The sequence below is a fragment of the Oncorhynchus keta genome, chromosome 1 (assembly GCF_023373465.1).
Source record: "Oncorhynchus keta strain PuntledgeMale-10-30-2019 chromosome 1, Oket_V2, whole genome shotgun sequence".
Taxonomy (NCBI): Eukaryota; Metazoa; Chordata; class Actinopteri; order Salmoniformes; family Salmonidae; genus Oncorhynchus; species Oncorhynchus keta.
The window spans coordinates 62,938,229-62,964,352 of NC_068421.1; the positions used below are offsets into that span (position 1 = coordinate 62,938,229).

Sequence of the window (26,124 nt, forward strand, 5' to 3'; positions counted from 1 at the left end):
CAAATTGAGATGGTTTGGGATGAGTCGAACCAGAGTGAAGGAAAAGCAGCCAACAAGTGCTCAGCATGTGGGAACTCCTTCAAGACTGTTGGAAAACCATTCCAGGTGAAGCTGGTTGAGAGAATGCCAAGAGTGTGCCAAGCTGTCATCGAGGCAAAGGGTGGCGAAGTGTTTAAAACTTTTTTTGGTTACTACATGACTCCATGTGTGTTTTTTCATAGTTTTGAGGTCTTCACTATTATTCTACAATGTAGAAAATAGTAAAAATAATAAATCCTTAATGAGTAGGTGTTTTAAAACTTTTGACTGGTAGTGTATATTGATATAGATTCAATTGAAATGCTTCGTTCCACCGTAGTATCTTTTCCTATGGTGTTATTGTTTAACAGTTTAAGGGATCGCACTTGGGATAAAAATACAGATAAATATTGAACCAAAGAGAGGGTGACAGTTTGTGCCTGGGCTTCGTAACCATGCCTCATAGAGTACGGACAAATAGAACACTGCCTCATACTTTGAGTTAAAAATACTCAAATTATAATAGGACATAAAAATACTTCTTCTCACTGAAAAGTCCACCTTTTCCTCCTTGATAAACGTATACTGGATGATATAGACTTGGTTAGCTCATACATCAAACATATTCCCAACACCTGTTCCGTGGTGTCCAACTGCAACAACTATGATACACAATACAACATTCAGGGAAGTTCTTCATGGCGCAACATTAGGCCTAAAAGAACAGAATTGACGGCATGTTTCTGTATATATATAACACACGCCAACACAAATAAAAACTATTAAATCATTTTAAAAAAGGTTGGCAAAAAAATCTGTTGTATTGCATGTAAATATTGTATAAAATTCTTAAAAATACAGTTTAGATAATTACTTAAGTACTGAAGTCACCACAGCCAAAAGTGCAGAGGTACATAAATAAAAGATTGACTGTTGGTCGACGGTTGGTGGGGCTTCTCTATGGAAGAGCTGCACAGAGCTGCCTGCCACTTAACCCTTCAGCCCCTCATATTCACACACACACACGAGGACAAGAACGTTCCTCTCCCTTGAGACACACACAACCCATCCCACTCACACAGTTGCAAAGTACATCTTTTAAAAATCACTGGCAGGGATGTTGACATCGGCACAGCCAGACAAATAAAGGGGTGGTGGACAGAGCAGAGTGGATGCAGAGAGGAACTTAAGGCGGTTGCTGTTTCACTCTCGAACAGATCCACACATTCAGACCTCAACACCACAGCACCCTCACAGAGGAGAAGGGCCAGAGAGCTGTGTGTGCACTTTGCAGAGGCCCAGGACACAGAACGGACACAACTATTAAAGCTATTAGCATCCAAATAAATAGAGCTGTTCACTAGGTGAAACAGAAGGAAAGTGAGGGGGAAACTTTACCGTTAGTCTGAGTGTGAAACCACAGTGGACGTGAAGGCTAGAGGAGCCCCAGTAAGAGAAACATGACTGACTGACTGAGGCCTGGTCTGGCACTGACCCTATCCATAGAAAACTAAACCTCAGGCACAACACAATATCAGCTATACAACCATTCATATTAGGATCTGGAAAGAAACCAGGCAAAGTACCACTGCTGATGAACAGATGAGTCTTAGGATTTCTGGAAGGCTTGTGTTCCTAATAATAGCAGAGATCAATCACTGAAGTAGCCTCCAATTTGCAGAGAAACCCCACTGGGAGGATCAACTGATTTTAAGAGAGGGCACTTATGACAAACGGAATTTCAGGCTTTCCAATTAACACTTAGTCAGGAGAGGGACTTTGCTCTTTAACCAGTGTCAGTGGACCCTCACACTGGCCAACGCATAAAGGCACTGAGAGGATAATATGTTTGTTTCTAGCCCTAGAAAATGAGCAGTAATACATTCATAGCTCACAGGTATCTGAATCGCAATCCCCAAAACAAAATACTCCAAACCTATCAGTACAAGTTTGAAGGAGGAGGGGGAGTCTATGGCTACGGCTTTTACCCCCCCACACACACACACACTTAAAAGGCCATTCAGAAGTGATCCTCCACAGCTATTTCCCTAGCTGTTGAGCCCTTTCATGCACATTGAGATGGAAGAGGGAGGGACGTTTGAACTGACAAACTGACAAGAGATGAACCCCATCCAGAACACTACCACCAAGAGATGAACCCCATCCAGAACACTACCACCAAGAGATGAACCCCATCCAGAACACTACCACCAAGACATGAACCCCATCCAGAACACTACCACCAAGACATGAACCCCATCCAGAACACTACCACCAAGAGATGAACCCCATCCAGAACACTACCACCAAGAGATGAACCCCATCCAGAACACTACCACCAAGAGATGAACCCCATCCAGAACACTACCACCAAGAGATGAACCCCATCCAGAACACTACCACCAAGAGATGAACCCCATCCAGAACACTACCACCAAGAGATGAACCCCATCCAGAACACTACCACCAAGACATGAACCCCATCCAGAACACTACCACCAAGACATGAACCCCATCCAGAACACTACCACCAAGACATGAATCCCATCCAGAACACTACCACCAAGAGATGAACCCCATCCCGAACACTACCACCAAGAGATGAACCCCATCCCGAACACTACCACCAAGACATGAACCCCATCCAGAACACTACCACCAAGAGATGAACCCCATCCCGAACACTACCACCAAGACATGAACCCCATCCAGAACACTACCACCAAGAGATGAACCCCATCCAGAACACTACCACCAAGAGATGAACCCCATCCAGAACACTACCACCAAGACATGAACCCCATCCAGAACACTACCACCAAGACATGAACCCCATCCAGAACACTACCACCAAGAGATGAACCCCATCCAGAACACTACCACCAAGAGATGAACCCCATCCAGAACACTACCACCAATAGGCACATACACAACTTAGTGCCTGTGTGTAGAGACACCCTGGCATGGGACCCAAATGCCTCTCACTCTGTGTGTGTGTGTAAGGGCTGTTGCTTGTGCTCAAGCTAGCTTAAAGAACACTGAAAAAGTGACTAACGAAAGACCCCCCCCCCCAAAAAGCCTCTGAAATGCTCACACAGACACACACACACACACACACACTCTCCCTCACACACACACACACACTCTCCCTCACACACACACACCCACTCTCCCTCACACACACACACCCACTCACACTCACACACACAAATGTATGCATGCATAGACAGGAATATTCCTATAGAGAAATTAACTCCAGCAGAGATGAGGGGGAGGAGTGTTGTGCCGGGTAAGAGTGTGTGAGTGGGGAGGAAGGAGAGGAGAAGTATTGGCTTTGCAATGGCTAGAAGTGAGGCGAGAGGGGGAGGGAGAGGAGAGTGGTCGCATTCCACAGTTCTGCACACAGGCTGCTCTGCTGCTCTCCATAAGAAACATATATAATACATCTCTTGCCAGTCCCAGGCCAGCTCCCCAAGTCTGGTCCTCCTGTCCAGGTTAGAGGGACAGTGGCATAGCTGCTCTGACCTTGTCCTCTCTCCTCCCTCATCCTGTTCCTCCATTCTCCAGAAAATAGTGAAAGTGTGAGTTCTATTGTTATTCTGTTTCCCTCTGTAGCTCTGCTACAGCTCCACCTCCCCAGTGGGGGTCCAGGGGCCAAGGAGAGACAGCAGCCCAGCACCGGCCCCGCCCCGGTCCTCTACGCTGCAGGCTTCCTGTCACGTGGCCGTGGTCTCCAGGCAGCTCTGTAGTTTGCGGACGGTCAACTCGTCCAGAGAGAACAGGTCAAAGTCAAAGGTGGTGTTGGTCACGTTGAAGTGGCCCGTCTCCTCGATCAGATTCACTATCTGGGGAAGAGAGGAGAGGAGGGTAATGCCCGGGCTTAGATGAACATCAAATCACATTGAACATACAAAATATTGTGAACTGTGACATGATAAAGGTATGATAACAGAGGACTAAAAAGTCAGTTTTAAAACACATGTATACGCCACACACTTACATATGTAAACACAACACAGCCACACGCATACCTGCTGCAGGACGTTGCGCTCCCTCAGAGCCATTAGTCTGCGGTGGAGGTCCACCAGCTCCTCTGTGTAGGCCTGAAGAGGATAGTGGACAACTGCTTAGTGAGTTAACTATTATTAAAACCAGTCCATTCAGTATGTGATTACTGATTAACCAGTGTTGTCCACTGCATCTCTCAGTGAGTTGTACACCAGGAAGAATGTGGAGTGACAATCTAGACTAGTGGTGATAAAGCAGTACTGTAGAATTTGAACACTGCACTGGTAATATAATTACTTGATACAGATGTATCAAGAGAAATAAGAAAAAAGGTAATAAAGTGTGAATATTTACCCTTCCTACCTTGTCGTATCCCTTCTTCAGCACCTTCTCTGGGCGGCTGCAGATGTCTGGGCTCTTCCTGCCCAAGATCTGCTCAGACAACACAGAGAGAGGTGGAGGGGGGGACAGAGGGATAAACAAATAGAACACAGAGAGAGGTGGAGGGGGGGGACAGAGAACACAGAGAGAGGTGGAGGGGGGGACAGAGCGATAAACAGATAGAACACAGAACACAGAGAGAGGTGGAGGGGGGACAGAGGGATAAACAAATAGAACACAGAGAGAGGTGGAGGGGGGGACAGAGGGATAAACAAATAGAACACAGGGAGAGGTGGAGGGGGACAGATAGAACACAGAGAGAGGTGGAGGGGGGGACAGAGGGATAAACAAATAGAACACAGAGAGAGGTGGAGGGGGGGACAGAGGGATAAACAGATGGAACACAGAGAGAGGTGGAGGGGGGGACAGAGGGATAAACAAATAGAACACAGGGAGAGGTGGAGGGGGGGACAGAGGGATAACACAGAGAGGTGGAGGGGAGGACAGAGGGATAAACAGAGAGTGGTGGAGGGGGGGACAGAGGGATAAACAAATAGAACACAGAGAGAGGTGGAGGGGGGGACAGATGGAACACAGAGAGAGGTGGAGGGGGGGACAGAGAACACAGAGAGAGGTGGAGGGGGGGACAGAGGGATAAACAAATAGAACACAGAGAGAGGTGGAGGGGGGGACAGATGGAACACAGAGAGAGGTGGAGGGGGGACAGATGGAACACAGAGAGAGGTGGAGGGGGACAGATGGAACACAGAGAGGTGGAGGGGGACAGAGGGATAAACAGATAGAACACAGAGAGAGATGGAAGGGGGGACAGATGGAACACAGAGAGAGATGGAGGGGGACAGATGGAACACAGAGAGAGGTGGAGGGGGACAGATGGAACACAGAGAGAGGTGGAGGGGGGACAGATGGAACACAGAGAGAGGTGGAGGGGGGACAGATGGAACACAGAGAGAGGTGGAGGGGGGGACAGATGGAACACAGAGAGAGGTGGAGGGGGACAGATGGAACACAGAGAGAGGTGGGGGGGGACAGATGGAACACAGAGAGAGGTGGGGGGGGACAGATGGAACACAGAGAGAGGTGGAGGGGGACAGATGGAACACAGAGAGAGGTGGAGGGGGACAGATGGAACACAGAGAGGTGGAGGGGGGACAGATGGAACACAGAGAGGTGGAGGGGGGACAGAGGGATAAACAGATAGAACACAGAGAGAGATGGAGGGGGGACAGATGGAACACAGAGAGGTGGAGGGGGGGACAGATGGAACACAGAGAGGTGGAGGGGGGGACAGATGGAACACAGAGGTGGAGGGGGGGTGGAGGGGGACAGATGGAACACAGAGAGAGATGGAGGGGGGGACAGATGGAACACAGAGAGGTGGAGGGGGGGACAGATGGAACACAGAGAGGTGGAGGGGGGGACAGATGGAACACAGAGAGGTGGAGGGGGGACAGAGGGATAAACAGATCAGAATGGGAAGGATGGTGCTTTAAGAGAGCAAATATTGATACCACACAGTCTGCGTGTGGTGCTAGGAACACTTGTGGTGCTGGGAATACAGAACCCACTGCTTAGCCATCAATGATAACTACCATTAATGACTGAAACGTCAACACAGTACATATGCAGAAAGTAAAGTTGGTTGCGTGAGTAACAATCCTTAATGATGCCACTTAATCAGGGCGACAATGGAGAAAGCCGTCCTGGGAGAGATCCTCAGAGTCTGTTTTACCTTGTTATTGGAGGAGCTGTGTTTCTGTGGAGGCGGCGCCGGGTCTCGACTGGGGCGGTGCGAGCCTTCACTGCTGTCACTCTCGCTGTCCAGGCTCAGTCTGACAGGGAACAGGAGGGTAAAGGTCAGACAGCGCTCATTGTGCCCTGTTTAGCGCAGGGAGCCTGGGTTTGTGGGTGGGAACACATGTTTTGGTGAAGGGATTAGCTTCAAATCTGGGTTTGTGTTCACTCAACTCCGACCATATAAATCTTTACAGATTTCCTTCAAAAACAATGTAACCCCTATAAAACAACAGCGAACACATGTATGGGCTTATGTGCTACAAATACTGACCCAATGTGTCTCATAACACAAATATCCATATCTAAAGATAACCAGGGGAAACTAATTGGAGGAGCATTGTATGTGAAAAGAAAGAGAGAGCAACAAACTTGGAGATATATGGAGCATTAGAGAGAGAATGAGAAAGGAGAGACACATAATCTTACCGAGAGTCACGGTTGGGCGGGTTGGTCTTGACAGGCGTCCCTTCCTCTGAGCTGCTGTCATCATCATCTGACCCCTCGGACTGTAGGTCCTCCACCATAGAGCGCAGCGGGCCTCGAGTAGATTTACATACCAATAGAGAACATTTGCTAAAATGTACATGTACGCATCACAACCATCAACTAAACATCTGGATAGCTTAGTCTAAAAGAAAAACAAACATGAAATCTCCAATGGATGTAGAGAACTTACCTTGGCCTTGTTTCTGTCCGGGCTCAAAATCAGACTCTGAGCTGGAGTCAGAGCTGGAGCTGGAGTTAGAGGGACTGGAGGGGACTGACTGCTCTGATTTGGAGGAGGCTTCATCCTCAGAGTTGGAGTCCTCAGACAGCAGTTTCTTAGGCTCCTTGGCCTCCTGAGTGTCGGCCCTGCTGCTCTTGGGCCAGCGGCCTTTCTCCTTGGGGGGTTTCTTCTCTGTGTAGCCTGTGATGACTGAAGATGACGAAGAGACCCGGGGAGAGGCTCCGGTGAAGAGCACTGCAGCTGTCCCCTTAGATCCCTCTGAGCTGCCCTTCTTTGGCTTCTTGGCACTGGGTTTTGGAGACTCCGCAGTGGAAGGTCGCTTCCCGGGGGCTTTGGGCTCCAGTGGGCCCCCTCCCCCAGCCCCCCCTCCTTTGGGGGACATGCCCTCCATCTTGGCCTCCTTCAGTGTGAGTTTGGGCTCTTTGAAGGCAGCCTTGGGAAGGACCTTGCCCTCATCTTTAACTTTGATCTCCGCTGGCTTCTTGGAAGAGGAGGATGAGGGCTCACGGACACTCTTGCTGCTGGCCCCTCCTCCCCCGTCGCGGTCGCTGTCACCCTTTGACGCCGCCTTGCTCTCAGAGTCTTTGCGGGGGCGTTCGCGGTGCTCCTTGGTCAGCTTGTGGGGCTTGGGCCCTTTACTGCTGCCTCCACTGCCCTCTTTACTGGGCTCCTAAGGACAATAGGACGATCTTAAACACACAATCACTTTCAAATGGTGTGCTGGTATGGAATAATACGTAGAGTGAAGTTGGGCCCATACGCTCCACCACATACACATCTTTATTTGTTGACAATCAAGAAAGGTAAGAGAATTTAAGTGTGCTTTACTCTCTCTATATTGTCTACACTGAGTGTACAAAATATTAAAGGACACCTGCTCTTTCTATGACATAGGCTGACCAGGTGAAAGCGATGATCTCTTATTGATGTCACTTGTTTAATCCACTTCAAATCAGTGTAGATGAAAGGGAGATCGGTTAAAATAATGATTTTTAACTTGAAACAATTGAGACAGATTGTGAATAAGCAAGAGAAAAGATTTAAGTGCTTTTGGACGGGGTATTGTAGTAGGTGCCAGGCACACCGGTTTGTGTCAAGAACTGCACGCCGCTGGGTTTTTCACACAACAGTTTCTCATGTGTGTCAAGAATGGTCCACCACCCAAAGAACATCCAGCCAACTTGACAACTGTGCGAGTGGCGCAGTAGTCTAAAGCACTGCAGCTCAGTGCTAGAGGAGTCACTATAGACCCTGGTTCGATTCCAGGCTGTATCACAACCGGCCGTGATTGGGAGTCCCATAGGGCGGCGCACAATTGGCCCGGGTTAGGGTTTGGCCGGGGTGGGCCGTCAATGAAAATAAGAATTTGTTCTTAACTGACTCGCCTACTTAAATAAAGGTAACATTTTAAAAATTGGAATCAACATGGGCCCGCATCCCTGTGGAATGCTTTAGCAGTCTGTACGGTAGCACCATGGTGTAGCCGGTGGACAGGTAGCTTCTGTCCTCCTCTGGGTACATTGACTTCAATACAAATCCTAGTAGGCTCATGGTTATCAAACCCTCTTCCATAGACTTACACAGTAATTATGACAACTTCTGGAGGACGTCCTCCAACATATCAGAGCTCTTGCAGCATGAACTGACATGTTGTCCACCCAATCAAAGGATCAGAGAGTGAATATAGTACTGAAAGCATAAGCTACAGCTTGCTAGCACTGCAGTGCATAAAATGTGGTAGGTAGTTGACTCAAAGAGAGAGACAATGAATTTCTTCCCAAAAGAGAGTATTTTTTTTACACTTTCTTAGCTAGCAAATGCAGCTAGCTACTTTATCCTTCTGAAAAACCTTGCTCAAAACAGAGGAATTCTATGTAAGCTAGCTGGCTATGACTATCCAACACAACACTGGAACGCTTCCAAGTCAAGGTAAGCTTTTGGTTTTACAAATGTATTGCCTCCGGGGCCCCCCGGTGTAACTGCAAAACTGCTTACTGACTGTACACTAACATTACTGCATGATTGTAGCGGGTTTACTAACGTGTTAGTTCTATTAGCTATGTTGACTATGACGTTACTTTAGCTAATATGGTGACAACGATGTAGGCTGTGTGTAGCGGTTATGATATGGTTTGCCTGAAAGGTTTTTTTGCCTGGCCACATACAGCTGATGTGCTGTGCATTGAAGTCCGCAAGCGAAGGGAAAAAACATGAGAAAAGTGCATAGATGCGAGAAGGGATACAATGTGGCTGATACGAAAGTGAACTGTGTTTATGCGTGATCAGGGGTGTATTCATTCCGCCGATAATGTTGAAAAAAGTTTCTTAAAATAGAAGCAAGCATAATGGCGATAAACATACCAGAATTTGAAACTCTCATGTGTAACTGTTGGACTAATGGTTACACCCTCGATCAGCTAGATGCAGGCAAGTGTGTGCAAGGTCACCATGTGTCACCATGTTGTGCATTTTCATTCATAGGCTAGGTTGTAGCAACCTCATAATGGGAATAGGGAAAATGTGAGTACCATGTAGAAGCCTAAACCTATCACTGTTACATTGTACTGGGTGAAAGGAATATAAATGACAGTCATTCAATATGCTTTAATAGGTATAAGGCCATGTTCATGAAAAAAAAGTGTCCTCATCTTAAAATGGCAGGTGCACACACACACACGAAGTCGGAAGTTTACATACACCTTAGCCAAATACATTTAAACTCAATTTTTCACAATGCCTGACATTTAATCCCAGTAAAAATTCCCTTTTTTAGGTCAGTTAGGATCACCACTTTATTTTAAGAATGTGAAATGTCAGAATAATAGTAGAGAGAATGATTTATATTAGCTTTTATTTCTTTCATCACATTCCCAGCGGGTCAGAAATGTACATGCACTTAATTAGTATTTGGAATCATTGCCTTTAAAAATTGTGTAACTTGGGTCAAACATTTCGGGTAGCCTTCCTCAAGCTTTCCACAATAAGTTGGGTGAATTTTGGCCCATTCCTCCTCACAGAGCTGGTGTAACTGAGTCAGGTTTGTAGGCCTCCTTGCTCACACACACTTTTTCAGTTCTACACACAAATTTTCTATGGGATTGAGGTCAGGGCTTTGTGATGGCCACTCCAATACCTTGACTTAAGCCATTTTGCCACAACTTTGGAAGTATGCTTGGAGTCATTGTCCATTTGGAAGACCCATTTGCGACCAAGCTTTAACATCCTGACTGATGTCTTCAGATGTTGTTTCAATATATCCACAATTTCCTAATTCATGATGCCATTTATTTTGTGAAGTGCACTAGTCCCTCCTGCAGCAAAGCACCCCCACAACAGGATGCTGCCACCCCCATGCTTCACGGTGGTCATTATGGCCAAACAGTTCTATTTTTGTTTCATCAGACCAGAGGACATTTCTCCAAAAAGTACAATCTTTGTCCCCCATGTGCAGTTGCAAACCATAGTCTGGCTTTTTTTATGGCAGTTTTGGAGCAGTGGCTTCATCCTTGCTGAGCGCCCTTCCAGGTTATGTCGTTATAAGACTCGTTTTACTGTGGATATAGATACTTTTGTACCCGTTTCCTCCAGCATCTTCACAAGGTTCTTTGCTGTTGTTCTGGGATTGATTTGCACTTTTCGCACCAAAGGAGACAGAACGCGTCTCCCATGGTGTTTATACTTGCGTACTATTGTTTGTACAGATGAACATGGTACCTTCAGGCGTTTGGATATTGCTCCCAAGGATGAACCAGACTTGGAGGTCTACAATTTTTTTTCTGAGGTCTTGGCTGATTTCTTTAGATTTTCCCATGATGTCAAGCAAAGAGGCACTGAGTTTGAAGGTAGGCCTTGAAATACATCCACGGGTACATTGACTGAAATTATGTCAATTAGCCTATCAGAAGCCATGGCATCATTTTCTGGAATTTTCCAAGCTGTTTAAAAGGCAGTCAATTTAGTGTATGTAAACTTCTGACCCACTAGAATTGTGATACAGTGAATTACAAGTGAAATAATCTGTCTGTAAATAATTGTTGGAAAAATTACTTGTGTCAAAGTAGATGTCCTAACTGACTTGCAAAACTACAGTTTGTTAACAAGACATTTGTGGAGTGGTTGTTTTAAAGTTTTAATGACTCCTACCTAAGTGTATGTAAACTTCCGACTTCAACTGTATCAATATTTTTAACGAGGCAAGTCAGTTAACTTTTTATGGCTGCAGGGGCAGTATTGTGTAGCTTGGATGGAAAGGTGCCAATTGTAAACGGCCAGCTCCTCAGTCATAGTTGCTAATATTTGCATATTATTATTAGTATTGGATAGAAAACACTTCTAAAACTGTTTGAATTATGTCTGAGTATAACAGAACTCATATAGCAGGCAAAAACCTGAGAAATTCCACTTCATGTTTTTTTTTTTTCCTGAAGTGGCAGATTGTCAACCAAGCTCTCATTGAAATTACAGCGAGATATGGACGAGTTTTCACTTCCTACACCTTCCACTAGATGTCAACAGTCAATAGAACTTTGTCTGATGACTAATGTGAAGGGGGGGGTCGAATGACACAGGAAAGTCACCACTGCCACAAGTTGACCATGCGCGTTCACAGGGGAAGGACCTGCGTTCCACCGCTCATCTGAAGTCATTCTAATTCTCTGGTTGGAACGTTATTCAAGATATATGTAAACAACATTCTAAAGAATGATTCAGTAAATTGTTTGACACGTTTCTACATTTCGTCATGGTATAGTGGACGCGCTTTGTGACTTTGGAATTGTTTACCAAACGCACTAACCAAAGTAGCTAATTGGACATAAATAACGGACATTTTCGAACAAATCAAGCATTTATTGTAGTCTTTGGAATTACTAGGACTGCATTCTGATGAAGTTCAAAGGTAAGGAAACATTTATCGTGTATTTTCTGGTTTCTGTTGACTCCAACATGGAGGCTAATTTGGCTCCTGTTCTGAGCGCCATCTCAGATTATTGCATGGGTTGCTTTTTCCATAAACTTGTTTTGAAATCTGACACAGTGGTTGTATTAAGGAGAGGTATATCTATAATTCCATGTGTATAACTTGTATAATCATCTTCATTTATGATGAGTATTTCTGTTGAAACGATGTGGCCATGCAAAATCACTTGATGTTTTTGGAACTAGTGAATCTAATGAACCAATGTAAACTCAGATTTTTTTTTTTTTTACGTGAACTTTATCAAACAAACCATGCATGTATTGTGTAACATGAAGTCCTATGAGTGTCATCTGATGAAGATAATTCAAGGTTAGTGATTCATTTTATCTTTATTTCTGGTGTTTGTGAATGCTATATTTTGCTGGAAAATGGCTGTGCATATTGTGGTTTGGTGGAAACCTAACATAATCGTTTGTAGTGCTTTTGCTGAAAATCATATTTGAAATCTGACACTTTGGTGGGATTAACAACAAGATTACCTTTAAAATGATATCAAACACATGTATGTTTTAGGAATTGTAATTATGAGATTTCTGTGGTTTGAATTTGGCGCCCTCTATTTTCACTGGTAGTTGTCATATCGATCCCGGTATTGGGATTGCAGCCATATTAAGAACAAATTCTTAATTACAATGACGGCATACGGGGGAACAGTGGTTTAACTGCCTTGTGTAGGCAGGGGCAGAATGACAAATTTTCACCTCTTCAGCTTGGGGATTCGATCCAGCAACCTTCCGGTTACTGGCCCAAAGCTCTAACCACAACATGCATGTACGTATCCATACGCAAAACATATATTGTCCACGTTAATACTATGATAATTAAACAGATGTGATGTTTTTAATCATGCCTGTGTATTTGGGATGATCCGTGACCCAGAACATGGAGTGGAAGTCCAGCTGGATTAATGAAAGGATCACATTATATGATTAAATGCTGGGGGAACAAAAAGACACACCCTCACACAGGGTTTCCCGTCCCTTATCTCAACTGTACTCTACTCTCCTATCCTCTGCTGTATTGACTGGTTGAGCAATACTTTACACATTCCTACTCCTTCTTATCGGTGTAGTAGGCGAGGCATGGTGCTAACCTTTGAACCGTGGGAGGTCTTGGTCTTCTTGGGGTCTGAGAAGGCAGACAGTGGGATGGTGGGGAGCATGGGGTAGTCTGGACTGGGCCTCGACACTGCCTCCGTCCCTTCCGGCACCACCATGACCTGAGAGACATAGAGAGGCAGAAGAGTGAGGACAAACAACAACACGGTACCTTCTCTCTTGCCATTCCACTACAACACTCCCCACTCATCCCTTTCCCCATCTTACCCCTCCAGCCTTAACCAGCTTGCGTCTGAACTCCCTTGTGGGGTTGTTAAAGGTGAGTTTCTCACAGCGCAGGTGATTGACAGGGGGGTTCCCCTCCAGGTTCAGGAAGAGGTCATAGTTGAAACACACCTTCTTAGGCTCCTCCTGTAAATAATAATGAGTTCACATATCTAGTCAGCCCTGCGCTGCCGAGCCCTGTTAAGTCCTTATCAGCAGCATATTATCAGCTAACAGTAAGAATAGCCGATACCCTGCCAAGTTAATAAGAGGCATATCTGGAGTGCACTCACTGATAAGCGCTAACATTCCACATTGGGAGAGAACAGTAGGACATTTTGGTAAACAAACGGATGCTTTCCGAACATGCCAGGAGTCAGAGTTACAGATAAAAGACAGAGGCCAGTAAAAACATTCCCAGCAGACATGCCAGATAAACTGTAGGCCCTTTTAAAACAGGACCTCCAGTGACATGAGGTGCAGACAGACAGTACACCAGCCAGACCAGCAGCCAAAGGCCCATTACTAGCATGACCAGTGTCACCACACACAGCCGCAGTATCACTTGCAGTCCAAACACTTAAGACACACCCTATCCCCTCAGCCCTCAAATTAAGTAGACACTTCTGATGATGTATCATGACATCTGACAATATACAAGGGGCGAGGGAGGAAGGAATGATTTTTAAATGGACCGCCCTTGCCAGGAAATTAGCTCAATCAGGTAATATTAATAAATATTATTAATATTTTATAGAATAGCAAGTCATATCACTTAATCCAGTTTAGCCAAAGACATGACACTTGTAAGTGCTTTATATGCCCTACAGTCAATTATGATTGCATATCTACTAACATTAAATATATAATTATTAATATATGCCTACTGTACGATAGCTAGCAAATTATTTAGCTAACTAACATTAGCCTGCCTAGCTGGAACTTCTAAAGGAAATTATTTAGCTAACTAACATTAGCCTGCCTAGCTGGAACTTCTAAAGGAAATTATTTAGCTAACTAACATTAGCCTGCCTAGCTGGAACTTCTAAAGGAAATTATTTAGCTAACTAACATTAGCCTGCCTAGCTGGAACTTCTAAAGGAAATTATTTAGCTAACTAACATTAGCCTGCCTAGCTGGAACTTCTAAAGGAAATTATTTAGCTAACTAACATTAGCCTGCCTAGCTGGAACTTCTAAAGGAAATTATTTAGCTAACTAACATTAGCCTGCCTAGCTGGAACTTCTAAAGGAAATTATTTAGCTAACTAACATTAGCCTGCCTAGCTGGAACTTCTAAAGGAAAATGTACAATTTCCAAAACCTAACTAAACAAAAACATCATTACTTTTACGAGACGTGTTTGTGCCGTCATGTGCATTAGTAGCACAATTTAACTTATTTTCATTCGTTTTTTACACTTGTATATTGACTCCATGATGACATTGAGGTTTTAATTGTTGTCCGACTTCTCTTAGCGGATGTACAATTGTCACAAACTGAATTATGGGGAGTTTCAGGCCCCGAAGTGAACACAATTGTACACTCGCAACCTCGACTAAAAACGAGGGCTGAGGGGCTTATGTTGCAAACTTCCCTTGTTTGGCTAATCATTTGGATTCCACCAAGGGCATAAGGCGAGGGTAAGTGGACAAGGGTAAGTGGACGAGGGTGTGTCTTTTATAAGTTTGAACCGCAGCCCTGGTGTCTCCACACACACGGTCGCATGACTAAAAGCAGCAAATTAACCACGTGCGCACATTGAATACCAACCAAACGACACAAATATTGATAGAGAGAAACTATTCAGACTGTGCCAATTAATATAAACAAGCCATTGTAGGAGAACTATATCAGATTTGATTTCAGGCTTAGAGCACCAGAGAAAATCTTATCCATTAGGAATCACATGTAACAGTAGCCCACATTCTGAGGGATAGTGACACTTAACATAGTACCATTACAGAGGCTGTGACTGAGCTCTCACCTTGTTCTTGAAGTAGACCTCGATGGGCATGAGGAACCCAGCGTAGCCCGACTCCTCCACTTTGTATGGTGGCTCCTTGCATACTGAAGAGACAACACAGGCACATCAGCCCCATATATTCAGTTGGATAAGATCAATGGTCATTGCTAGAAGGCTAATGGGGAACTAGCTCCAGCCTCGCTGGGAGAGCCAGTCATTACAACCTAAAGCTTGTCGGAGCCACCATGGGCCGTAACCCTCATGATCACCGCCATGGGCCGTAACGTAACCCTCATGATCACCGCCATGGGCCGTAACGTAACCCTCATGATCACCGCCATGGGCCGTAACGTAACCCTCATGATCACCGCCATGGGCCGTAACGTAACCCTCATGATCACCGCCATGGGCCGTAACGTAACCCTCATGATCACCGCCATGGGCCGTAAACCCTCATGATCACCGCCATGGGCCGTAAACCCTCATGATCACCGCCATGGGCCGGAGCCCTCATGATCACCGCCATGGGCCGGAGCCCTCATGATCACCGCCATGGGCCGGAGCCCTCATGATCACCGCCATGGGCCGGAGCCCTCATGATTACCGCCATGGGCCGGAGCCCTCATGATCACCGCCATGGGCCGGAGCCCTCATGATCACCGCCATGGGCCGTAACCCTCATGATCACCGCCATGGGCAGTAACCATAATGACCCTAAGCTTCACAGTGACTTAATGAGGTGAGATGTGCCTGGTCTGGAGAAGAGTAGTAGGCAATGCTCTATAGTAGAGGTCAACCGATTAATCGGCATGGCCGATATCAAGTTGTCATAATCTGTAAATCGGCATTTTTGGAAGCCCATTATGGCCGATTACATTGCATTCCACGAGGAAACTGCGTGGCAGGCTGACCACCTGTTACGCGAGTGCAGCAAGGATCCAAGGTAAGTTGCTAGCTAGCATTAAACTTAGCTTCACAGAATCACTAGTTAACTACACATGGTTGCTGATATTACTAGGCTAACTAGCTTGTCCTGCGTTGCATATAATCAATGCGGTGCCTGTAAATTTATCATTGAATCACAGCCTACTTCGCCAAACGGGGGATGATTTATCAAAAGCGCATTCGCGAAAATCGTTGCATGAATGCACCTTACCATAAACATCAATGCCTTTCTTAAAATCAATACACAGAATATTTTTTTAAACATGCATATTTAGTTAAAAATAAATTCATGTTAGCGGGCAATATTAACTAGGGAAATTGTGTCACTTCTCTTGCGTTCATTGCACGCAGAGTCAGGGTATATACAGCAGTTTGGGCCGCCTGGCTCGTTGCAAACAAAAATGTTACATAATTATGACATAACATTGAAGGTTGTGCGATGTAACGGCAATATTTAGACTCAGGGTGGCCGCCCGTTCGATAAAATACGGGACGGTTCTGTATTTCACTGAAAAAATAAACGTTTTGTTTTCGATATTAGCGTTTCCGGATATTGAAAACTCATACCTCATACCTCTCAGGAAGAAGACGAGTCCTGTCTCCTAGAGATGAAGGTACTTTGGTGCGAAAAGTGCAAATAAATCCCAGAACAACAACAAAGGACCTTGTGAAGATTCTGGAGGAAACAGGTACAAGCGTATCTATATCCACAGTAAAACAAGTCCTATATCGACATAACATGAAAGACCGCTCAGCAAGGAAGAAGCCACTGCTCTGACACCACCATAAAAAAAGCCAGACTACGGTTTGCAACTGCAGATGGAGACAAAGATCGTACTTTTTGGAGAAATGTCCTCTGGTCTGATGACACAAAAATAGAACTGCTTGACCATAATGACCATCATTACGTTTTGAGGAAAAAGCGTGAGGCTTGCAAGCCAAAGAACACCATCCCAACAGTGAAGGACGGGGGTGGCAGCATCATGTTGTGGAGGTACTTTGCTGCAGGAGGGACATCACAAAATAAATGGCATCATGAGGAAGGGAAATTATGCGGATATATTCAAGCAACATCTCAAGACATCAGTCAGGAAGTTAAAGCTTGGTCGTAAATGGGTCTTCCAAATGGATAATGACCCCAAGCATACTTCCAAAGTTGTGGTAAAAAGGCTTAAGGACAACAAAGTCAAGGTATTGGAATGGCCATCACAAAGCCCTGACCTCAATCCTATGGAAAAATTGTGGGCAGAACTGAAAAAGCTTGTGCGAGCAAGGAGGCCTGCAAACCTGACTCAGTTACACCAGCTCTGTCAGGAGGAATGGGCCAAAAGTTCACCAAACTTATTGTGGGAAGCTTGTGGAAGGCTACCCAAAACAATTGACCCAAGTTTAAATTGTTTAAGGCAATTCTACCGAATACTAATTGAGTGTATGTAAACGTCTGACCCACTGGGAATGCGATGAAAGAAATAAAAGCTGAAATAAATCATTCTCTCTACTATTATTTATGACATTTCACATTCTTAAAATAAAGTGGTGATCCTAACTGACCTAAGACAGGGAATTTTTACTAGGATTAAATGTCAGGAATTGTGAAAAACAGAGTTTAAATGTACTTGGCTAAGGTGTATGTAAACTTCCGACTTCAACTGTATATATGAACATTTTGAGGAGAGGATTCACCTTTACAACTTTGTCTTGACATCCTCTCCTCAAAATTATAATATATACAGTTGAAGTCGGAAGTTTACATACACCTTAGCCGAAATAATTGGTATCGGTGTTGAAAAATCATTAAAAAATAAAATGTAAATAAAATCGGTCGACCTCTACTCTATAGGCCTTCTGTGTGTGTGCACATCACACTACCATAGAATACATGTAACAGTATTGGTTAACACAAAGTTGTCAAGGTGAATCCTCTCTCCACTCCCCAAACAAAAACAAACAAAGTAATCACAGAACCAGTTTGAGGCAAGTTCATTTGTGTGTGTGCATGAGTATGCTTTGTCCAACCCACCTCTCTTGGGTTTGGGGAAGCTCTCATGTAGCCGGAAGACAACCTTCTCCACAAAGTGCTGTATGTCCCCAGTCTCAGGCCCTCGCACAAACACCATCCAGTCGTGGGTGAAGCCCTCCGAGGTCACCTTCTTCCTCAACTGGGCTCGGTGTCCTAGCTCCAGCTTCACCTGCACTGTGCACTGCAGACACAAGGTCAGACATACAGTGCCTTCAGAAAGTATTCCCACCCCTTCCCTTTTTCCACATTTTGATGTTCGAGCCCCAATTTAAAATGGATTCAATTTTGATATTTTTTGTCACTTGCCTACACCCAATACCCCATAATGTTAAACAGGAATTATGTTAATGAACTCAAAATGATTTACTTAAATTAAAAATGAAAAGCTGAAATGTCTTGAGTCAATAAGTAAGTATTCAACCCCTTTAATATGGCAAGTCTAAATAAATTCAGGAGTCAAAATGTGCTTAACAAGTCACATAATAAATTGCATGGACTCACTGTGTTCAATAATAGTGTTCAACATGATTTTTGAATGACTAGCCTACCTCATCTCTGTATCCCACACACACAATTATCTGTAAGGTCCCTCAGTCGAGCAGTGAATTTCAAACAGATTCAACCACAAAGACCAGGGAGGTTTTCCAATGCATCGCAAAGAAGGGTACCTATTGGTAGATGGGTAAAAATAAAAAAGCAGACATTGAATATCCCTTTGAGCATGGTGTAGTTATTAGTTACACGTTGGTGTATCGTATTGACACCCAGTCACTAAAGATACAGGCGTCCTTCCTAACTCAGTTGCTGGAGAGGAAGGACAATGGTGACTTTAAAACTATTTTTGTTTTAAAGTTTAATGGCTGTGATAGAAGTAAACTGAGGATGGATCAAAAATATTGTAGTAACGCCACAATACTAACCTAATTGACAGAGTGAAAAGGAGGAAGTCTGTACTAGAGGTCGACCAATTAATTGGAGTGGCCGATTTAATTAGGGCCGATTTCAAGTTTTCATAACAATCGGTAATCGGCATTTTTGGACACCGATCATGGCCGATTACATTGCACTACACGTGGAGACTGCGTGGCAGGCTGACTACCTGTTATGTAAGTGCAGCAAGGAGCCACGGTAAGGTGCTAGCTAGCATTAAATGTATCTTGTAAAAAACAATCAATCTTAACATAATCACAAGTTTACTACACATGGTTGATGATATTACTAGTTTATCTAGCTTGTCCTGCGTTGCATATAATCGATGCGTTGCCTGTCAATTTATCATTGAATCCCAGCCTACTTCGCCAAACAGGTGATTTAACAAGTGCATTTGCGGACAAAAAGCACTATCGTAGCACCAGTGTCCCTAATCATAAACATCAACGCCGTTCTAAAAATCAATACACAAGTATATATTTTTAAACCGGTATATTTTGTTAATATTGCCTGCGAACATTAATTTCTTTTAACTTGGGAAATTGTGTCACTTCTCTTGCATTCTGTGCAACAGAGTCAGAGTATATGCAGCAGTTTGGGCCGCCTGTCTCGTTGAACTGTGAAGACCATTTCTTCCTAACAAAGACAGCCAACTTTGCCAAATGGGGGATGATTTAACAAAAGCGCATTTGTGAAAAAAAAAGCAAAATCGATACAAGAATGTACCGAACTATAAATACACAGAAGTATATTTTATTTAAACCTGCATATTTAGTTAAGAAATTCATGTTAGCAAGCAATACTAAACTGGGGAAATTGTGTCACTTCTCTTGCGTTCATTGCACGCAGAGTTAGGGTATATGCAGCAGTTTGGTCCGCCTGGCTCGTTGCGAACTAATTTGCCAGAATGTTACGTAATTATGACATAACATTGAAGGTTGTGCAATGTAACAGCAATATTTAGACTTAGGGTGGCCGCCCGTTCGATAAAATACGGAACGGTTTCGAAATGATCGTTTCCGGATTTGACCATATTAATAGCTCATATTTCTGTATGTTATTATATTATAATTAAGTCTATGATTTGATAAAGCAGTCTGACTGAGCGGTGGTAGACAGCAGCAGGCTCGTAAGCATTCATTCAAACAACACTTTACTGCGTTTGCCAGCAGCTCTTCACAATGCTTCAAGCATCGAGCTGTTTATGAATTCAAGCCTATCAACTCCCGAGATTAGGCTGGCAATACTAAAGTACCTATTAGAACATCCAATAGTCAAAAGGTATATGAAATACAAATGGTATAGAGAGAAATAATCCTATAATAACTACAATCTAAAACTTCTTACCCGGGAATATTGAAAACTCATGTAAAAGGAACCACCAGCTTTCATATGTTCTCATGTTCTGAGCAGGGAACTTAAACGTTAGCTTTTTTACATGGCACATATTGCACTTTTACTTTCTTCTCCAACACTTTTGTGTTTGCATTATTTAAACAAAATTGAACATGTTTCATTATTTACTTGAGGCTAAATTGATTTTATTGATGCATTATATTTAGTTAAAATAAGTGTTCATTGCGCTTTCAGTATTGTTGTAATTGTCATTATTACAAATATATATTTAAAAATCGGATGATTCATCGGTATCGGCTTTTTTTTGGTCCTCCAATAATCGGTATATGTGTTGAAAAATCATAAATCGGTCATACAAATATTCCCAAAACATGCATCCTGTTTGTAACAAGGCACTAAAGTAATACTTCAAAAAATGTGGCAAAGCAATTCACTTTTTGTCCTGAATAAAGTGCCATGTTTAGGGCAAATCCAATACAACACATTACTGAGTACCAAGCATCGTGGTGGCTGTTGTTATGGGTATGCTTGTAAATGGTAAAGACTGGGAAGTATTTCAGGATAACAAAGAAACGGAATGGAGCTAAGCACAGGCAAAATCATAGAGGAAAACCTGGTTCAGTCTGCATTCCACTAGACACTGGGAGATTAAGTCACCTTTCAGCAGGACAATAACCTAAAACACAAGGCCAAATCTATCTTGGAGTTGCTTACCAAGAAGACAGTGAATGTTCTGGAGTGGCCAAGAAAGTGTTAACTTCAATCTGCTTGAAAATCTATGGTAAGACTTGAAAATGGTTGTCTAGCAATGATCAACAACTAATTTGACAGAACTTGAGGAATTATGAACATTTTAAAAATGGGCAAATATTGTACAATCCAGGTGTACAAAGCTCTTTGAGACTTACCCAGAAAGACTCACAGCTGTATTTGCTGCCAAAGTTAAATCTAACATGTATTGACTCGGGGGTGTGGATACTAATGTAAATGAGATCTTTTTGTTTTTAATTTTCAATAAATTTGCTGAAATGTGGAATACGTCAAGAGGAAGGAATACTTTCTGAAGGCAGTGTAGCAAAGAATTGTTTTTATTTTTTTTTAATCAGTAGGCCTAGCATCTTTATTTATTTCACTTTTATTTAACCAGGTAGGCTAGTTGAGAACAAGTTCTCATTTACAACTGCGACCTGGACAAGATAAAGCAAAGCAGTGCAACACAAACAGAGTTACAAATAGAACTAACAAACATACAGACAATAATACAATAGATAAATTGTAAATTGCGCAAATGAGGTGGCAGGGTAGCCTAGTGGTTAGAGCGTTGGACTAGTAACCAGAAAGTTTCAAGTTCAAACCCCCTGAGCTGACATGGTACAAATCTGTCATTCTGCCCCTGAACAGGCAGTTAACCCCCTGTTCCTAGGCCATCATTGAAAATAAGAATTTGTTCTTAACTGACTTGCCTAGTTAAATAAAGGTAAAAAATTAAAAGGTAGGATAACAGAGGTAAGGCAATAAACAGGCCATAGTTGAAATAATTACAATATAGCAATTAAAGACTGGAGTGATACATGTGCAGAAGATAAGTGTGCAAGTAGAGATACTGGGGTGCAAAGGAGAAAAATAAATAAAATAACAGTATGAGGATGAGTTAGTTGGATGAGCTATTTACAGATGGGCTATGTACAGGTGCAGTGAGCTGCTCTGACAGCTGGTGCTTAAAGCTAGTGAGGGAGATATGAGTCCCCAGGTTCAGTGATTTTTGCAGTTCGTTCCAGTCATTGGCAGCAGAGAACTGGAAGGAAAGGCGGTCGAAGGAGGAATTGACTTTGGGGGTGACTAGTGAAATATACCTGCTGGAGTGCGTGCTACGGGTGGGTGCTGCGATGGTGACCAGCGAGCTGAGATAATACTTAGCAAAGACTTATAGATGACCTGGAGCCAGTGGGTTTGGCGACGAATATGATGCGAGGGCCAGCCAATGAGAGCATACAGGTTGCAATGGTGAGTAGTACATGGGGCTTTGGTGACAAAACGGATGACACTGTGATAGCAAACTGGATGCAGTCTGAGTAGAGCGTTGGGGGCTATTTTGTACATTTCAGATGGGCTATGTACAGGTGCAGTGATCTGCTCTGACTTCGCCGAAAGTAAAGGATCGGTAGGATAGTCAGTTTTACGAGGGTATATTTGGCAGCATGAGTGAAGGATGCTTTGTTGCGGAATAGGAAGCCGATTCTAAATTTAAGTTTGGATTGGAGATGCTTAATGCGAGTCGAAGGAGAGTTTACAGTCTAGCCAGACACCTGGGTATTTGTAGTTGTCCACAAATTCTAAGTCAGAACCGTCCAGAGTAGTGATGCTGGACGGGCGGGCAGGTGTGGGCAGCGATCGGTTGAAGAGCATGCACTTAGTTTTACTTGCATTTAAGCTATTTTGTCAGGACAAGATGCTAGAATATGCATATAATTGACAGCTTAGGATAGAAAACACTAAAGTTCCCAAAACTGTAAAAATATTGTCTGTGAGTATAACAGAACTGATATTGCAGGCGAAAGCCTGAGAAAAATCCAATCCGGAGGGGACTCTTATTTAGAAAGCTCTGCGTTCCTATGCGTCCCTATTGAGCAGTGAATGAGATATCAACCAGATTCCTTTTTCTTTGGCTTCCCTAATGTGTCTAGTGTCACAATACATAGTTTCAGGCTTTTATTTTGAAAAATGAGCCTGAATGTCAACATTGCGTCAGTGGTCAGCTGGAGTCTCTCAGTGTTGTGCGTAAGAGACAAATGCGGCCATTGTTTCTCTCTTTCCGAATCCACCTGTCCCAGTTGATATATTATCGAATAGATATTTGAAAAACACCTTGAGGATTGATTATAAACAACGTTTGCCATGTTTCTGTCGATATTATGGAGCTAATTTGGAATATTTTTCGGCGTTGTCGTGACCGCAATTTCCAGTCGAATTCTCAGCCAAACGTGAAGACCTTATTTCGGCTACAAAAATTATATTTTTCGAAAAAAGGAACATTTGCTATCTAACTGGGAGTCTTGAGTGAAAACATCCGAAGCTCAAAGGTAAACAATTTAATTAGATTGCTTTTCTGATTTGTGACCAGGTTGCCTGCTGCTAGCTAGGCATAATGCTAGGCTATCGATAAACTTACACAAATTCTTGTCTTGCTTTGGCTGTAAAGCATCTGAGATTTTGAAAAATATATGCAAAGATATTAAAAAAAAGACGTACACGGGTCACAAGACGAGAACAAAAGATGTGACTGCTATGCCATCTTGGTTATCGCATCTAAAATTCATCACAGGTTGTTTCTTTCTGACCATTTTATTGATCACAGTAAGTTACTTAATTGTTACCCACAAATTATATGAGAGTAAAAACAGCTGCATTGGACTTTCAAGAAAAATAATTCTATACTACAATTTCAAAAAGTTTGTTGTTCTGAGATGACAGACTACATACTGCAGTGACCAGGACAGCTACTAAAAAGGAATTGGGGGGGGGGGACAGAAAAGGAACTTTATGTCCATGCCTGAAGAATGTGGGGATTTGGCCCCTTCTTTCCACAGTGCCCATGAGCTGTGACTCAGTGGAGAGATTAGGGGACAGGATTGAGATGAGCTGGTCTGGCACTCTCAGCCTCACACAACCCCTCCCTGGCGTCTCGCCCAGCCATTCTGTGGCGGTAATACCCTTTAACTCCAGACACTACCACACCCTGGGTCAGTGCAGCAGCCATGGAGCCCCTCCACATCAACCAACCAGCTCCCCAGGATCACTGGCCATCAGCCAAATACAGCTAAGAGACAACCCGGAATTCATACACTGACCCTCACAGATCAGAGATCATAACAAAATAGGTCTGAGATGGTTGACATTGACAAAGACTCAAGGAAAAAGACAAGAGCACCGTTACCCTGATGCTTACGCAATAAAGATTCTAGATTCATGACAAAAAATAAATAAATCACAGAGGCAGAATGACATTCCATAATTTAATTTGGTTTACTTCCCACTTCCCAGCAAGAACAAGATAACAAAAAACATTCAGCCACCATCACTGTGGCAAGTGAACCACCCTAGGAAATGAACTCCTTGGCAGACAAGCAGGCTCTTACAACAATGAATCCCCACGTGCCATGAAAATAGCATGACAAAGGAAAAATCATCTTAAAGTCTCCTTTGATGAGGCACACAGACAATGAAAACAGACTACTCTATGAAAACAGACTACTCCATCAACAGACCAGACACACCTGCAGAACTTTGAGCTCTGTATGGGTGGACAGGCCCCACCAGACACCACAGCCCTTACAGAGATCATACTCTAGTCTACTCCAATTACAAAGCATACAACTATCCCACCACTATCTGGTTTGAACATGACCATCTCTGGTGTATTATTGTGAATTTAACTGTGATTTTGATCATTGCACAAATCGTACAATGCCAGAACACAGACGTGATGATGCACAACAACATTTCTTGAAATAGGAATGTAGCCAGAGGGCAGTTTTAGCAAAACCAAATAATTGTAGTCTACATTTCAGACAACTTGAAATGCACAAAAATACAATGACTATCTTCTTAGATGTTTCATGGTTGTTGATGGATAGTTTCATACATGTTTTGCCACTATGGGTAATCAGGCTAAAAATATGAGTCCTTGTCACGGAATTCCATTCTTCAAAGGGGTAACACCGGACAGTGACATGCTCCCACAAGTTCATGCCATGAGTCACTGACTTTGATATGGAAATAGAGTTTGCATTCTCACGATCAGAATGTGTTCAACTCCTACCTAGAGTAACAGCGGAATTACTGACATTATATTTTGAAAAAATAAGATGGACTGCCAATGGACAACGATGTGGACATAGTTCATGGTCGTTCTTTCATGTTTTCACCCAACCAACCACAGTATACAGCTAGCTGTTGCACACGCAATCTGTATCTACGATTTTCAAATATCTTCATTTTTGCATAATCTTTGCCTTTAAACTGGTGATGTGATTCCCGCTTTTCAATTTCTCGCCGCTAGATACACACCCCTCCACCCAGACCTGGAAAGATCAATCCTTTCCACCGGTGCCTAGTAGCGAAGGGCCGCGAGAGCGTCCCTAACAGGTAGTAAGTAGCTCGAGCTAAATTAGGTTACCAACCGGGTAAGGAGTAAGTATGTCTTACTTTCACAATATATTATACCATAATACACAAGCAAGCAAGAAATCCCTTTGTATGCCCGTCTGATTGTGTGGCTAGCTAGCAATGCTGAGTGAGGCTAACGTTAGCCAGCTCGCTATGTCAAATAAAGATGTATGCAAGTGTGGCTAGCTAGCAAAGCGCGTGAGCCAACTATGAGTTCGATTAGCAGGATTTTTTTTGAGCACCAGGCATTCATTTCTGTCCCGGGCGCAGCCTTCTAGCATTCTTTCGGTTAAAAGTTCAGGATTCACGAGGGGACATAAAAGTCACTTTACCTGATTCTCCATGATTCTGTGGCTTCAGTGATTGTTCTATTTATTTACAGCGGCGTTTCGCGATAGGTTGTTCCCTGCACCTCATTGTGTGTCAAATTCAGCCTAAAACCGGAAGCCAGACAGCACCCCTCCCCTTCCAGACGGCTGCTGGCAAGCAA

At 43.5% G+C, this 26,124-nt stretch overlaps 1 protein-coding gene across 2 annotated transcripts; it reads right to left on the reverse strand.

Moving 5' to 3' along the window:
- Positions 1-1,990: 1,990 nt before the first annotated feature.
- LOC118390437 (protein ENL-like) lies at positions 1,991-26,124 on the reverse strand. 2 transcript variants are annotated; one of them, XM_035781019.2, is made up of 11 exons: positions 25,967-26,124; positions 18,183-18,363; positions 15,239-15,321; positions 13,256-13,399; positions 13,024-13,149; positions 6,902-7,622; positions 6,652-6,763; positions 6,161-6,260; positions 4,390-4,458; positions 4,050-4,121; positions 1,991-3,863 (listed from the first exon to the last, which is right to left on the reverse strand). In XM_035781019.2, the coding sequence occupies exons 1-11, from the start codon at positions 25,976-25,978 to the stop codon at positions 3,735-3,737; spliced, it is 1,749 nt and encodes a 582-aa protein (XP_035636912.1). In that variant the 5' UTR covers positions 25,979-26,124; the 3' UTR covers positions 1,991-3,734. The 2 variants fall into 2 exon arrangements, with proteins under 2 accessions (XP_035636912.1, XP_035636903.1); XM_035781010.2 differs by having other exon boundaries at positions 1,992-3,863; positions 4,381-4,458.

Bases quoted from the DNA above. Each gene is read 5' to 3' on its own strand.
- LOC118390437 (XM_035781010.2), bottom strand. The intron at 13,400-15,238 runs GTGAGAGCTCAG...TATTATTTACAG, and splicing joins AGGTCTACTTCAAGAACAAG to GAGGAGCCTAAGAAGGTGTG. The intron at 6,261-6,651 runs GTAAGATTATGT...GTTCCCTGTCAG, and splicing joins CCGCCCAACCGTGACTCTCG to ACTGAGCCTGGACAGCGAGA.